This window comes from Podarcis liolepis (assembly GCF_965112155.1).
Source record: "Podarcis liolepis genome assembly, chromosome: 10".
NCBI classification, from domain to species: Eukaryota; Metazoa; Chordata; class Lepidosauria; order Squamata; family Lacertidae; genus Podarcis; species Podarcis liolepis.
Window position 1 is genome coordinate 57,423,296 of NC_139562.1, and position 13,262 is coordinate 57,436,557.

At 43.9% G+C, this 13,262-nt stretch overlaps 1 protein-coding gene and 1 long non-coding RNA gene across 6 annotated transcripts in view; one reads left to right on the forward strand and one right to left on the reverse strand.

The window, feature by feature from the left end:
* LOC310687942 overlaps window positions 1–13,262 on the forward strand; it is a 234,265-nt gene that overhangs the window by 25,234 nt on the left and 195,769 nt on the right. The gene's annotated exons all lie outside the window — the stretch shown is intronic.
* The window catches only part of LAMB4 (laminin subunit beta 4), a 69,589-nt gene that overhangs the window by 8,580 nt on the left and 47,747 nt on the right, over window positions 1–13,262 (reverse strand). For all 5 annotated transcript variants that reach the window (XM_083463238.1, XM_083463239.1, XM_083463237.1 and 2 more), the window contains 7 exons: window positions 13,055–13,212; window positions 12,045–12,269; window positions 9,455–9,675; window positions 8,064–8,160; window positions 6,407–6,782; window positions 3,134–3,294; window positions 535–740 (listed from right to left, as the gene is read on the reverse strand). In XM_083463238.1, coding sequence (XP_083319364.1) covers window positions 535–740; window positions 3,134–3,294; window positions 6,407–6,782; window positions 8,064–8,160; window positions 9,455–9,675; window positions 12,045–12,269; window positions 13,055–13,212 — 1,444 coding nt within the window. The remainder of the gene's footprint in view (window positions 1–534; window positions 741–3,133; window positions 3,295–6,406; window positions 6,783–8,063; window positions 8,161–9,454; window positions 9,676–12,044; window positions 12,270–13,054; window positions 13,213–13,262) is intronic.

Here is a 13,262-nt window from a genome sequence, read left to right on the forward strand (position 1 = left end):
TGTTTGCACTGACAGAACAATCGGAAAGACTGTGATGTTGAATTCCTCCCAAAGTCTCTAAGGACAGCATTACTAATGTTTCCAATAAGGAACCCTTTAAAAAGTTTCTATGGCACTCCAGAACACTGGATGCAATGATAAAAGCATTTTCTTCTCTTGCAGACGTTAAACCCTGTTCACACCAGACATGCATTCCCAGTAGTAACTGTGAAGAAGCATGTTTCTTATTTATACATATCAATATGAACCACATTTACTACAGAATATGACTTGTTGGGGTTTAATGGGGTTCACTTTCAAGCAAAAATGCAGAGTTCTGCGGCTGTGGTTTACAGGTTGTCTTTGTTCGTTTTCACAATCTATGCCCCTCTTTATCGGGTCAAAGCCTTCCAAACTGGCTAAGAATATATATTTTTTCAGGGCAATTTACACAATAAAACAAATACATATGATGTCTCACCAGCCATGCTGTGTTGGCTGAATTATTCATTATGAGCAGTAAAGTTATACTTCCCGCAAGGAACTAAGACTTACCTTTTCATTTAGATGTTGAATATCTGAAGTGTTGAACAACTTCAGCTGCCCCAATGCAGCACTTTCTTTTGAAACTAAATCATCTAACATGCGAAATGTATTACTCCTGGTTTTTCCTCCGTGTGTTAGGACAGACTTTGAGCCACTGATTCTCTCTCCGGCCGACAACGTTATTTGGTAATAGTTATTTATTTTGTTGAGGGAATCTGAATCAAATGACAACGTTACTTTGCCTTGTTTCACTTCATATATTGAAGATGGGACCCACTGAAATAAATGGGCTCTCCTCTTTGAGATCCCAACTCAGGGTGTGTGAGGTGTCCTGTTGCCAGGATCATGGTATGTGAGGAGGGAGTTTAAACTCTTTCCTCCTCTATCACAGGTCTGATGAAAATCATCCAGCCCCTACCCAAAGCTGCTATCAGCCCAGAGATGGAAGTTTGCACTGGCATTCATGGAAATTCTTACTCCGGGGGTAATAGCAGCTTCAGAAAGATAATTTTCCCAATTCTGTGGCAGGAGGAGGAAAGAGTTAATCCACTTTCCCTTGCACCACGGTTCTGACAAAAAAGGGGTCCTACAATAGCCATGTGGGATGCGGGTGGCACTGTGGGTTAAATCACAGAGCCTAGGACTTGCCGATCAGAAGGCCAGTGGTTCGAATCCCTGCAATGGGGTGAGCTCCTGTTGCTCGGTCCCAGCTCCTGCCAATCTAGCAGTTTGAAAGCTCATCAAAGTGCAAGTAGATAAATAGGCACCACTCCGGTGGGAAGGTAAACAGCGTTTCCATGCGCTGCTCTGGTTCGCCAGAAGCGGCTTAGTCATGCTGGCCACATGACCCGGAAGCTGTACGCCGGCTCCCTCAGCCAATAAAGCGAGATGAGCGCCGCAACCCCAGAGTCTGTCACAACTGGACCTAATGGTCAGGGGTCCCTTTACAATAGCCATTGAGAGTCAAACACACACATATGCTTTTGTACACTTTATCTGCTTAAAACATAGCTAGGTCATGCTTCTCCCCCCTCCCTCAATTCAGAGAAGAATGCATCAAAACATAGTATTTCAATAAAAAATGGCAGGATAGATGTGGATTGTGTACACTGCTTCTGAAACTGGTGGTGGATGCAAAGTAAATGGGAGTGTGTACACAGCCATGCACACACAACTTCAAGTGATGCATTTAAACTAGATGCATTTAACACATATGTAGGCAAACTAAAGCCCAGCGGCCGGATCCGGCCTAATCGTCTTTTACATCCGGCCCATGGACGGTCCGAGAATCAGCATGTTTTTACATGAGCAGAATGTGTCCTTTTATTTAAAATGCATCTCTGGGTTTTTTGTGGGGCATAGGAATTCGTTCATTTCCCCCCCCCCAAAAAAAATATAGTCTGCCCCCCCCAAGGTCTGAGGGACAGTGGACCAGCCCCCTGCTGAAAAAGTTTGCTGACCCCGATTTAGCATTTAGTTTATACAGTAGTCAAACGTAGAAACCAGAGCATTGTTTGCATCCATGCCTGGTGCTGCACTCACGGTGAAACAGAAATTGATGTGCATGATCATCACACGTCTTTCCCACTTCTGTGGGAATGACAGAATAATCTGAGACTCTTACTTGCTTTCGACCAAAACTCTTCAGGGGAAACAGAAGCTTACATGGGTTTCCCACCCACACACCCCAGTTCCAGTTGTGGTCAAGTGGAATACACCCAGAGCTGCTGACTTCTTTTGCTTTCAAAGGAATTCACTTGCAATGAAGGGTGCAGTCCAGTGCCCAGTTTCCGAGAAGGAACCCACACTGAACACAGTGGGTCCTAAGGTAAAGGTAAAGGGACCCCTGACTGTTAGGTCCACTCGCGGATGACTCTGGGGTTGCGGCATTCATCTCGCTTTACTGGCCGAGGGAGCTTCTGGGTCATGTGGCCAGCATGACTAAGCCGCTTCTGGTGAACCAGAGCAGCATACGGAAACACCATTTACCTTCCCGCTGGAGCGGTACCTATTTACTTGCACTTTGACGTGCTTTCGAACTGCTGGGTTGGCAGGAACAGGGACCGAGAAACAGGAGCTCATCCCGCCATGGGGATTCAAACCACCAACCTTCTGATCGGCAAGCCCTAGGCGCCACCGGCGTCCCCGCTTACAGTGGGTCCTACTTCTAAGCAACTATGCATATGATTGCATTGCACGGCTCCTCCTTTGCGCTTCGGTTAAACGGGTTTACAAAGGACTAAACTGGATTGACATTAATTGCATGAGTGCAATTAACATGCACGTTAAAAAAGAAAATAAATTAAACATGAGCTGCAGAGGGGCCTGAGCATTCTTGGGATCACAGGACCCAGACAGACTTCTCAGATTTAGTTTGCTTTCTGAAACAACGCAACTTGGTTAAATTTGGAAGGACTGAAACTATATCGCTATGGGACGTTCAAGCTGCTCAAGAGGACTAGTAACCGAGTTTTCACCTTGATAAATTAAGTGTTTCAATTTAAATATAAATTCCGAAGGTCTGAAACCTCTGCACTACAAGGGATTGTGGCGATGTTCCCCCCACCCCCATGTAATTTAATAAAGTTTAATTATTGGCCCTTCCTACCTTGGAGGTGCATGTAATTATTCCTTTGATGCAGCTCAGACATCTTTTGCAGGGTTTCAGACAGATGGTCAGCATCTTTCCTAATGCCTTCTATCATACTGCTGAGGTCAGGGAACTGGTCCAGAAAGTCAGGTTGCCGATACATTTCCAAAACCTTTTGTCTAAAAAGAACAACAACAGATCAGCAGCCCCCTAAGATTTAGGGTTAAGAACCGCACTTTGCCTAAACTTAGCATCCTAACCTAGTACACTAATGGGCTTTTACTAGTCTTGACTATATTCCTGGGAAATCACAGCATCTTGAACCCAACAGTTTTTGGACAGGATTCCTGCTTTGAGCAGGGAGGCAGCTGCACTAGATGGTTTCCAAGTTCCCTTCAAACTCCTAAATTCTAAATTTTCTTTTACTGAATCTAGATGCACATCACTTTAGCTTGTTTTGAGGAGTGACATTCTTTTTTGTACTTTCTGTATTTGGCAGATTAAATATCTACATTGACATGGCTATGACATTAGGGATGGAAGCATCTGTCGGTTTCAGTCTTCTCAGTTTCTCATTTATCTTATCTTCTCAGTAGTAGATAGGTAGCCGTGTTGGTCTGCCATAGTCAAAATAAAAAAATTCCTTCCAGTAGCACCTTAAAGACCAACTAAGTTAGTTCTTGGTATGAGCTTTCGTGTGCATGCACACTTCTTCAGTATCTGCACACGAAAGCTCATACCAAGAACTAACTTAGTTGGTCTTTAAGGTGCTACTGGAAGGAATTTTTTTATTTTGACTTATCTTCTCATTTATCTTAAATTCAGCTCTCTACATTTCTGCAGCAATCTGCGGTTTAAAAATAATTCCTCGTGAAACTTTTAGTGTTAATTTCTCCTAATAAACACATTCTTATATGCAGTTTTGACAGATGTGCAAATTTGTTGAGCAATTTTGCCTAATATGGTGCATGCATGTTATTTTCACGAATATATTCATTTTTAGGCACAATTTCCCCTAATATATGTATTGGTTGGAGAACTGCGCCGCAAAATTCAGGAAAGCGCAAATTTCAAAGGATGGCCATGTTTCAGTTTCTAGTATTGTTTTGGGAATTGCAAATTTGATCGATTCAGCTTTAAATGCAAAAAACTGAATCGAGTTCCTCCTTTTTCCCTATTGCACATTCAATTTAAGCAATAGCTGTCTAATTCACTTTGGCAATATTTCCAAGTGATGTATCCCAGACTAAAAAAATTCATAGGATCAGTTGGAAAGGCAGCACATGCTAAACGTAAAGGAAATGCCAGTTTGTGGCACCACAGCTACCCTAAGATTGGAGGCAAGCCCCAAATATTTATAGGTCTCTTTCTGGAAATGTGACATCCTCTGTTGACAGGTGGAATTAAAAGCAGCACTGGTGGGGGTGGGGGAACCCCATAAAACTTTTATGTCAGTCTTCCACCATTTGATGTTCCAGGTATACCACAAATGAATTGGTATTTCTGGAGCATCTTTCCTTCATTTTGTGAAAAATAATGTTTTTATTTATTTTACTCTTCTGGTCTTTGGGTCAGCCCTACCCCAGTTACAATGAACGTGAAAATACAAAATTGACCCTGAAAAAGGTCATCTGAGGTTATGTATTATCACGCTTAGCTCATGTCAAGGCCTAGATGCATTCTGGGGAAATAAAGATGATGGCAGGTGCTGCGGCTGCTTTGCCCAGTGCTTTCGTCAGAGCACTGGGCCAGCAAAGATGTTCTTATTAATGTAAAGAAAGGCCACTTTCAGCTGCAGTGGGCCCTATGGGGCCTAGCATTTTAGCCTACCATATAAGGGACGTGGGTGGCGCTGTGGTCCACTCTGGGCGGCTTCCAACAAAGACCAAAAATACACTAAAATGTCACACATTAAAAACTTCCCTGAAGTTTTTTTAAACCACTGGGCCTCTTGGGCTTGCTGATCAGAAGGTCTGCGGTTCGAATCCCTGCGACAGGGTGAGCTCCTGTTGCTCGGTCCCTGCTCCTGCCAACATAGCAGTTCGAAAGCACGTCAAACTGCAAGTAGATAAATAGGTAACACTCCGGCGGGAACGTAAACAGCGTTTCCGCGCACTGCTCTGGTTTGCCAGAAGTGGCTTAGTTAGTCATGCTGGCCACATGACCCGGAAGCTGTACGCCGGCTCCCTCAGCCAGTAAAAGCAAGATGAGCGTCGCAACCCCGGAGTCGTTCGCGACTGGACTTAACGGTTAGGGGTCCTTTACCTTTACTTTACCTTTACAGCACCCAGTAAGGTAAAGGTAAAGGGACCCCTGACTGTTAGGTCCAGTTGCAGACGACTCTGGGGTTGCGACTCTCATCTCGCTTTACAGGCCAAGGGAGTCGGCATTTGTCTGCAAACAGTCCGGGTCATGTGGCCAGCATGACTAAGCCGCTTCTGGCGCAATGGAACACCGAAACCAGAGCAGCGCACGGAAACGCCATTTACCTTCCTGCCCGAGTGGTACCTATTTATCTACTTGCACTTTTGGGCGTGCTTTTGAACTGCTAGGTTAGCAGGAGCTGGGACCGAACAACGGGAGCTCACCCTGTCGCGGGGATTCGAACCGCCGACCTTCTGATCAGCAAGCCCAAGAGGCTCAGTGGTTTAGACCACAGCACCACCTGCGTCCCGTGGGTGCTGAGGCCTGGTCAAAAGAGAAACTTTGGCAGAGTTCTTCCTCTAGGTCCCTCAGTTGCTCATTCCCGTTTCCCTGTACCTTAGCTTTTGAAAAAAAAGAGCAACTGATGTAAAAAGACAAGCAAAGGACCCTGCTGGAGATTTTGTTATTGTTCATGCTACAGGAGGGTGAATTAAGACGCCCCTTTTATGCCTTAGCATGGTTGAAAGCAGCTGAACTGAGTACAGTGGTACCTCAGGTTACATACACTTCAGGTTACAGATTCCGCTAACCCAGAAACAGTGCTTCAGGTTAAGAACTTTGCTTCAGGATGAGAAATCGTGCTCTGACGGCGCGGCGGCAGCAGGAAGCCCCATTAGCTAAAGTGGTGCTTCAGGTTAAGAACAGTTTCAGGTTAAGTACAGACCTCTGGAACGAATTAAGTACTTAACCTGAGGTACCATTGTTTTTTTGGAGGAGGAACAAGATGTGCAACATCTTAGGGAGCTGAATTTGGACCCCAAGCTTTCAGTAGCTTCTCCCCAGCCTGAGACCTGAGATTATGCTTAAATAAATATCTGTTAAATGATGAACAAATGAGCAACTCCTGTCTAAGGAAACGCATCTCACCGAATGTAGTCATGCTCCTTCTTCATGCTCAACAGCACCTCTGGCAAGAGGGTGGGGCTTTTTAGGATTCTTTCTATTTCAGAAATTGTATCTTCATGGCCTTTGAGGTCTACATCACAGCCAGGCATTGTCTGTGTCTTATCTCCCAGCGTTGCGGCAAACCTCATTAATATTTGGATTTTCTGAGACAGGGAAGTAATGGCGTTATCCCACTGATCAAAACAAACATGGCAGCGGCGGCAGGAAGGAAATTCCTGGATGTAGCCCCGAGCACATTGGTCACAGAATCTTCCAGTGACCCCAACACGGCAGTTGCAGGCTCCAGTGTCTTTATCACACCCGGGTGTCAGAGTGCCGTCCGTGCTACACTTACACGCTGGCGGGGGTGAAAGCACAATATGTTATAACTGCTGATAATTGACGAATGAAGTTATTACAATTATAATTACAGTACATTTATATGCCACTTAATTTCCAAGATGGTTTCTAAGCAGTTTGTACATGCAGAACAGATTTCAAAAAAATATACAGTCATACCTTGGAAGACGAATGGAATCCGTTCCGGAAGTCTGTTCGACTTCCAAAATGTTTGGAAACCAAGGTGTGGCTTCTGATTGGCTGCAGGAAGCTCCTGCAGCCAATCGGAAGCCCCATTGGATGTTCGGGTTCCAAAGAACATTCGCAAAATGGAACACTCACTTCCGGGTTTGCGGTGTTCAGGAGCCAAAACATCCGAGTACCAAGGCGCTCATGATCCAAGGTAAACATGCATAATTAAAATACACAATAAAACAATTTCACCCAAACCTTAAAATAAATACCCGCAATTGAAATGTATAAGTTACATGTTAGAGAAATAGGATAGAAACAGAATAAGGTCATTCATTCATTCATTCATTTAATGTATATCCTGCCTAATTTTTTGAGGAAACTCAGCCCAGTTTACTCATCAAAATCTGACAATATAAAAATGCAATCTCTAGAGCTAAACTCAATCAGAAAGTCAAAACATTAACATAAAAAACCCTAAAAGAACAATACAAATTCTAAAATAGTCATCAGAATAATTATTAAAAAATCAGAGTAAACTAGCAAATAAATAATCAGATTTTAAAAACCAATATACAGAAGAAAGAAGTTCTTAATGTACCCAGGTCCCAAGCTGTTTAAGGCCTTAAAGGTCCACCAGTACAGATCACACAAAACTAGCATGATGGAATAAAAATACGTAGTACGTATAAGCATGTTGTACTGTTTGTCATTTCTGAATGATTTTCATGGACAGTCCCTTCTGGAGTGCAATACAGTACTCCAGTCTGAAGGTTCCCTGAGACCATTCCTTATGTGGAAGCAAGATTGGAAGGAATTGAGATAATCAATTTCATCTGCAGCTTGCATTACAATCCACTCATTCGCTTGCCCCAAAAAAGAGTTTCTAGACATTAATAATAATGATAATTTATATCTCACACTTCCTCCGAAAGGAGGCAAAGGAGGCAAATATCAAAACAACTAAATAATACAATTAAAAATAAAAGAAAGACATCTATAAACATCTAAAACAATGCAATGATTGTTCAAATCTGAGGGGTACAAATATTCTGTTTTCAATTAAAAGAATGTTAGGATTTCTGCTACATACTACTACAGTACTTACAGAAACAATGGATTTGAGAATCACCAAAATAATTTTCATCGCATGTGTCGCAACGTCTTCCAGTATAGCCCACTTTACACGGACATTGACCTGTGAGCTGCAAAAAGAGTCTACCGTGAGAAACGGGCTTAATGGACTCCCTGCCTTCTTTGCAATTCCCCCCCCCCCCCATGCTACTTAAACTGCCAACTCATATGTATGTGAGCACTTCTTTTCCAGGGTTTTTTCTGATCTCTAGCTCTGAAAAAAACCTTAAAAATTGCTCTTATTTTTGCATTTCCATCAACAAAGCAAGAATAGTTTCTTTTCAGAATGTGTGTGTTTTCAGATTACTGTCTTAAAGGGCAGGTTTTTAAATTTTTTAAAAAATATTTTCTTTGTTTACAAAAGTACCGTATTTTTCGCCCTATAGGACGCACTTTTTCCCCTCCAAAAATGAAGGGGAAATGTGTGTGCATCCTATGGGGCGAATGCAGGCTTTCGCTGAAGCCTGGAGAGCGAGGGGGGTCGGTGCGCACTGACCCCTCTAACTCTCCAGGCTTCAGGAAGCTATCTGCTAGCCGTGGGAGACGCAGCTCTCCCACGGCTAGCGGAGAGCTTGCCGGCACCCAGAAGTTTGGGGCGTGCTGAGCTCAGCATGCCCCAAGCTTTGGGCTTCGCGCAGCTCTCCGCTAGCCATGGGAGAGCCGCGCGGCTCTCCCACGGCTTGCGGATAGCAGCCTGTTCTGGGGGCTGGGGTCGGGGGAAGCTCGGGCTTCCCCCGCCCCAGCCCCGCACCTGGGGGGGGGATAATTCCCCCCCTTTATTTCCCCCCAAAAAACTAGGTGCGTCCTATGGGGCGAAAAATACGGTATGTGCATTGTCTCTTTTCTCAGGTTGCAAAGTCTTTTCTATATATCAGTTACATATGATGTGAGACATTAGTGTTGCCTACCTGAGACATCCCTGCCCCGCTCCTGCTTGCACGCAAGTAGCAGTTGGGAAGCTGCTCCGATAGGCAGCATGAAGCCTCCCTTCACAGCTTAGTTGCTGGGGTCAGGGAAGGTGGAGGCAGCCCAGAAGCTCCATCTTAAGAGCCCCTGCAGCACCATCATATGGGGACTTCTGAGCAGCTCCTGAAGCCAGCCAGAGCCAACTGCTCTGGGCAGCTGAGACTGCCGCTGCTGCATTTCCCGGGGACATGAGATGAAATCCGGGGACATTCTGGGGTTGGAATTTGTCCGGGGATTTATTTGCAAATCCAGGGACTGTCCCTGGGAAATGGGGACGTCTGGTAACCCTATCCTGGCCCACTGTTTGAGAAACAGTGGGTAAGAGGAAATCCTTAAGACAGGCATTAAAATTTAGCGACATTATAATTTATAAATGGAGACTCAGCTCAGTAGCCTTGCCTGATCACATAAGTTGTTCTGGGAATGTCTTGGATTGCAGTCACAGATGCGACATCCGGTTCCTTGGATCATATTCCAGTAGCCAGCAGCACACTGATCACACTTGGCGCCTACCACATGAGGCAAGCAAGGGCATATTCCCGTCATCTGATCACACATGCAAAAGCCATTTCCAGATGGGCATTTCACTGGGTCCACACCCAAAGGATTGCAGTCACATTCTGTAAAGAGAACAGTTAGTTATGGAAATATTCCCTTTATATTAAAAAAGGAATGTTCTACCAGGAATTTAAGTTACCTTACATTGTAAACATCAATTTATCTGTAATAATAATAATAAATTTTATTTATACCCTGCCCTCCCCAGCCAAGACCGGGCTCAGGGTGGCTAACAATCAATAATAAAAACAAGTTGATTAAAATACAACATAAAAATCAACATTAAAATACAGCCTCTTCACAGGAGGAGGAAGGAAAAAAGAAAGAGGGGGAGGGAATCAAATTGATTCTAAGCCAAAGGCCAGGCGGAACAACTCTTGTCTTATAGGCCCTGCGGAAAGAAATCAGATCCCGCAGGGCCCTGGTCTCATGAGGCAGAGCGTTCCACCGGGCCGGAGCCAGTGTTGAAAAGGCCCTGGTTCTGGTTGAGGCTAATCTGACTTCCTTAGGGCCCGGGACCTCTAGGGTGTTGCTATATATGGACCTTAAGGACCTCCATGGGGCATACCGGAAGAGGCGGTCCTGTGGGCACGAGGGTCCTAGGCCGTGACCTCTGTTCTCAGCTTGTTTTCTTCCTGTCTGTCTAGTAGTTCTTTGTTCATTACTTCCATCAGGAACATGTTCCCCTCTGCTTTCATCCCTTTCTAGTGGAGTTCCTTGGGGTTCAGTTTTTGGTCCCTCTGCTGTTTTCTCTACCTCAGAATAGCACTCCTGCATCTTCTGTCCTTGACCAAAACCCCTTCCCCTCTGCTCAATCCTGAATCCACATCTGCATCTCAAACATTTACCCTTGTGTGTCTCATTACCACCTCAGCTGCAATATGTCCAAGACTGAAATTCTCTGAAACTGTCTTTCCCAGGGTTCCCTCTGTGTCCTTTGTTGTCATCACTATCCAGTCTGTCAACTAGGCATGAACCAGGTCAACAGGCTTCATCTCGGAGTCTTCCTGTCCTGTATTTCTTATATATCTGTCACTTTCGTTGTAATAGTGCTCCCTCCATAACAGACAAATTTGTTCCCGTGGCGCTGTGGGTCAGTGCATCTGGCTATTAACCAGAATGTTGGTTGCTTGAGCACACCCAGGGATGGCTATAGTCAGAATTCATGTATTTCTGGGGGGGTGGACTAGATGACCCTTGGTCCCTTCCAACTCTACAATTCTGTGAAGTATATTAGAAACTGGCATGAAAGTGCCTATCCTGTCACGTCGAAGTAGGTTAGGGATGGTGCCTTAAGCTCACAGGTGCATGTGTAAACCAGGTACCATATTTTTCACTCCATAAGATGCACCTGACCATAAGACGCACCTAGTTTTTAGAGGAGGAAAACAAGAAAAAAAATATTCTGAACGAAACAGTGGGTGCGTGATTTTTGTGGTTCATGCTGTGGCCACAGACATGTGATTTGACGGTGAGTTTGGGGTAGCCCAATGCAAAAATCCTGAGGATCCATGTGGGTTCGTGCTTTGTAAGCACGTTTTTGCGCCATTTTGGCCCCACAAAACAGTGGATGCGTGTTTTTTTGGGTGTAGGCTATAGCCATGTACATGCTATGTGATCTGATGATGAATTTGGGGTGACCCAATGTAAAAATCCTGAGGATCCATGTTCTTTTACCTCCCCACTCCCAGGCAGCCTCCTTTATCGCTAGCGTCCCTTATCTCCCTCCCGATCGCTTAACGATCAGCTGCTTCCTTTCAACACTCCCTTCCCTCTTGTTTGCCTTAGTGTCTTTTCCTTAGCTGGAGCAGCTTTTTGCTCCTCCTTTTCTTCTAATTTCTCTTCTCATTGATTTAGTCTTCCTGTCTCCTCTCCTTGCAAGTTTGCTGTCTTTACCTCTCCCCTCCCAGGCAGCCTCCTTTATTGCTAGTTTCCCTTATCCTGCTTCCGATCACTTGTGATCAGCAGCTTTGTTTCAACATACACTTCCCTCTTTATATATATATATATATAAAAAGCATGATCTGCTTTTCGCCCCTGGGCAATTCGGCTCCAGGGACCACGCATGCGCTCCATAAGACGCACAGACATTTCCCCTTACTTTGTAGGAAGAAAAAAGTGTGTCTTATGGAGCGAAAATTATGGTATTTTCAAAACTGAATTCTCTGTACGTGCCTTTTGACTCTCCCTATCAGCATTGGTCCTAGAACACCTTTAGCCAACTGTGTAACCTTCTTTCATCTTGCCATCAATTGCTCTACTCCCAAACATTCCACCTTATGCAATAATATTGTAGCCAGAATAGATCATGCTACTAAGGAGAATCCATTATGCTTTCATTAACGTGCATAATTCATTCTAGCCACACCTATTTTCTTTTCCTTTATGTGCTCAGTCCTTGATTTGTAATCTATAAAAGTTGTTTGCTTACTTCTACAGTTTTGAAGGAATGCTGATCCAAAGTAACCTGGTTTACAGAACTCGCAGCTTGGTCCATGGGTGTTGTGCAAGCATTTCAAACACTCCCCAGTATCCTTGTTGCAGGAGTCTGGATCTGCCACGTCAATGTTATTATTACAGGAGCATGGAAGACACTGGCTGGCTACTGCATTTGGATTCCTGTAGAACCCACCGGGGCATTCATCACACCGATCACCTAACAAACCAAAATTCACACACAATTGCTGGTGACAGTCAGACACGGCTCACCTTTCCAGAAATAACATTACACCAGCAGATTCCATAATATAAATATAAAGAACCCTAACTGTTAAGAGTTAAACAGATAAATAAATAAATATAGGTTAGTTCTATCCAGACATATAGAAGTTACATGTGTTTTATTGTTTAGTTACTATTGATTTCAATCATCTTTTGAATTTTTTAAAAAACAATATTTTGTTTTATATTGTTGTAAATTGCTCAGAGGGTTTTTTTAAACAATCGAGTGGTATATTAAAGTTTGTTAAAATAAAACAAACCCACAAAGACACACAAATAATAAATATTTGGAAATACTTGTGCTAGTGTTTCCTCAAACTTTTAAAAATGGGTTCTCCACTACCATACTTGGAAGGAACTTAACCATGCATTCCTATGCTGAACTCAGAAGTGAGTTCAGCAAGAGTTGTATAGGACTGCAGTCTTAAATGTCACTGCCCCCAAACCTAGAAACTTCACTGAATATTGCATCTGTTTAGTTCCTCCATCAGTACTTGGGAACCTTTAGCCTGTGGTCCACCAGGCCTCCCAATTCAGCCTGTATTTTGGGAGTTTGGGTCAAACCATGTCCTCCTACCCTATATCCCACAACGCAAACTTTTTTTTTTTTAAGGGGGATACAGACTAATAGACAAAGTTAGAATGGATTGTGAATTTCCTCCGTCTCTGACAACATAAAACAGAAATTGTGAAACTCATAGAAGATGTCATGTTTCCTACCTGAATAGCCCACAAGACAGTTGCAGACTAATAGCAAAGTCCAAGGATCTTGGTAACAGGAATGGGCAAAGTACCTACTGCTTGTTGGAGCGTCTGGGCACATGCATGGACGACATGGCTCTCCTTTGAGAGGGTTTCCATAATAACCATCTACACATCTGCCAAAAAGAACAGTGAATATGGAGAATAAGGCTATTGAAGGCTCCTC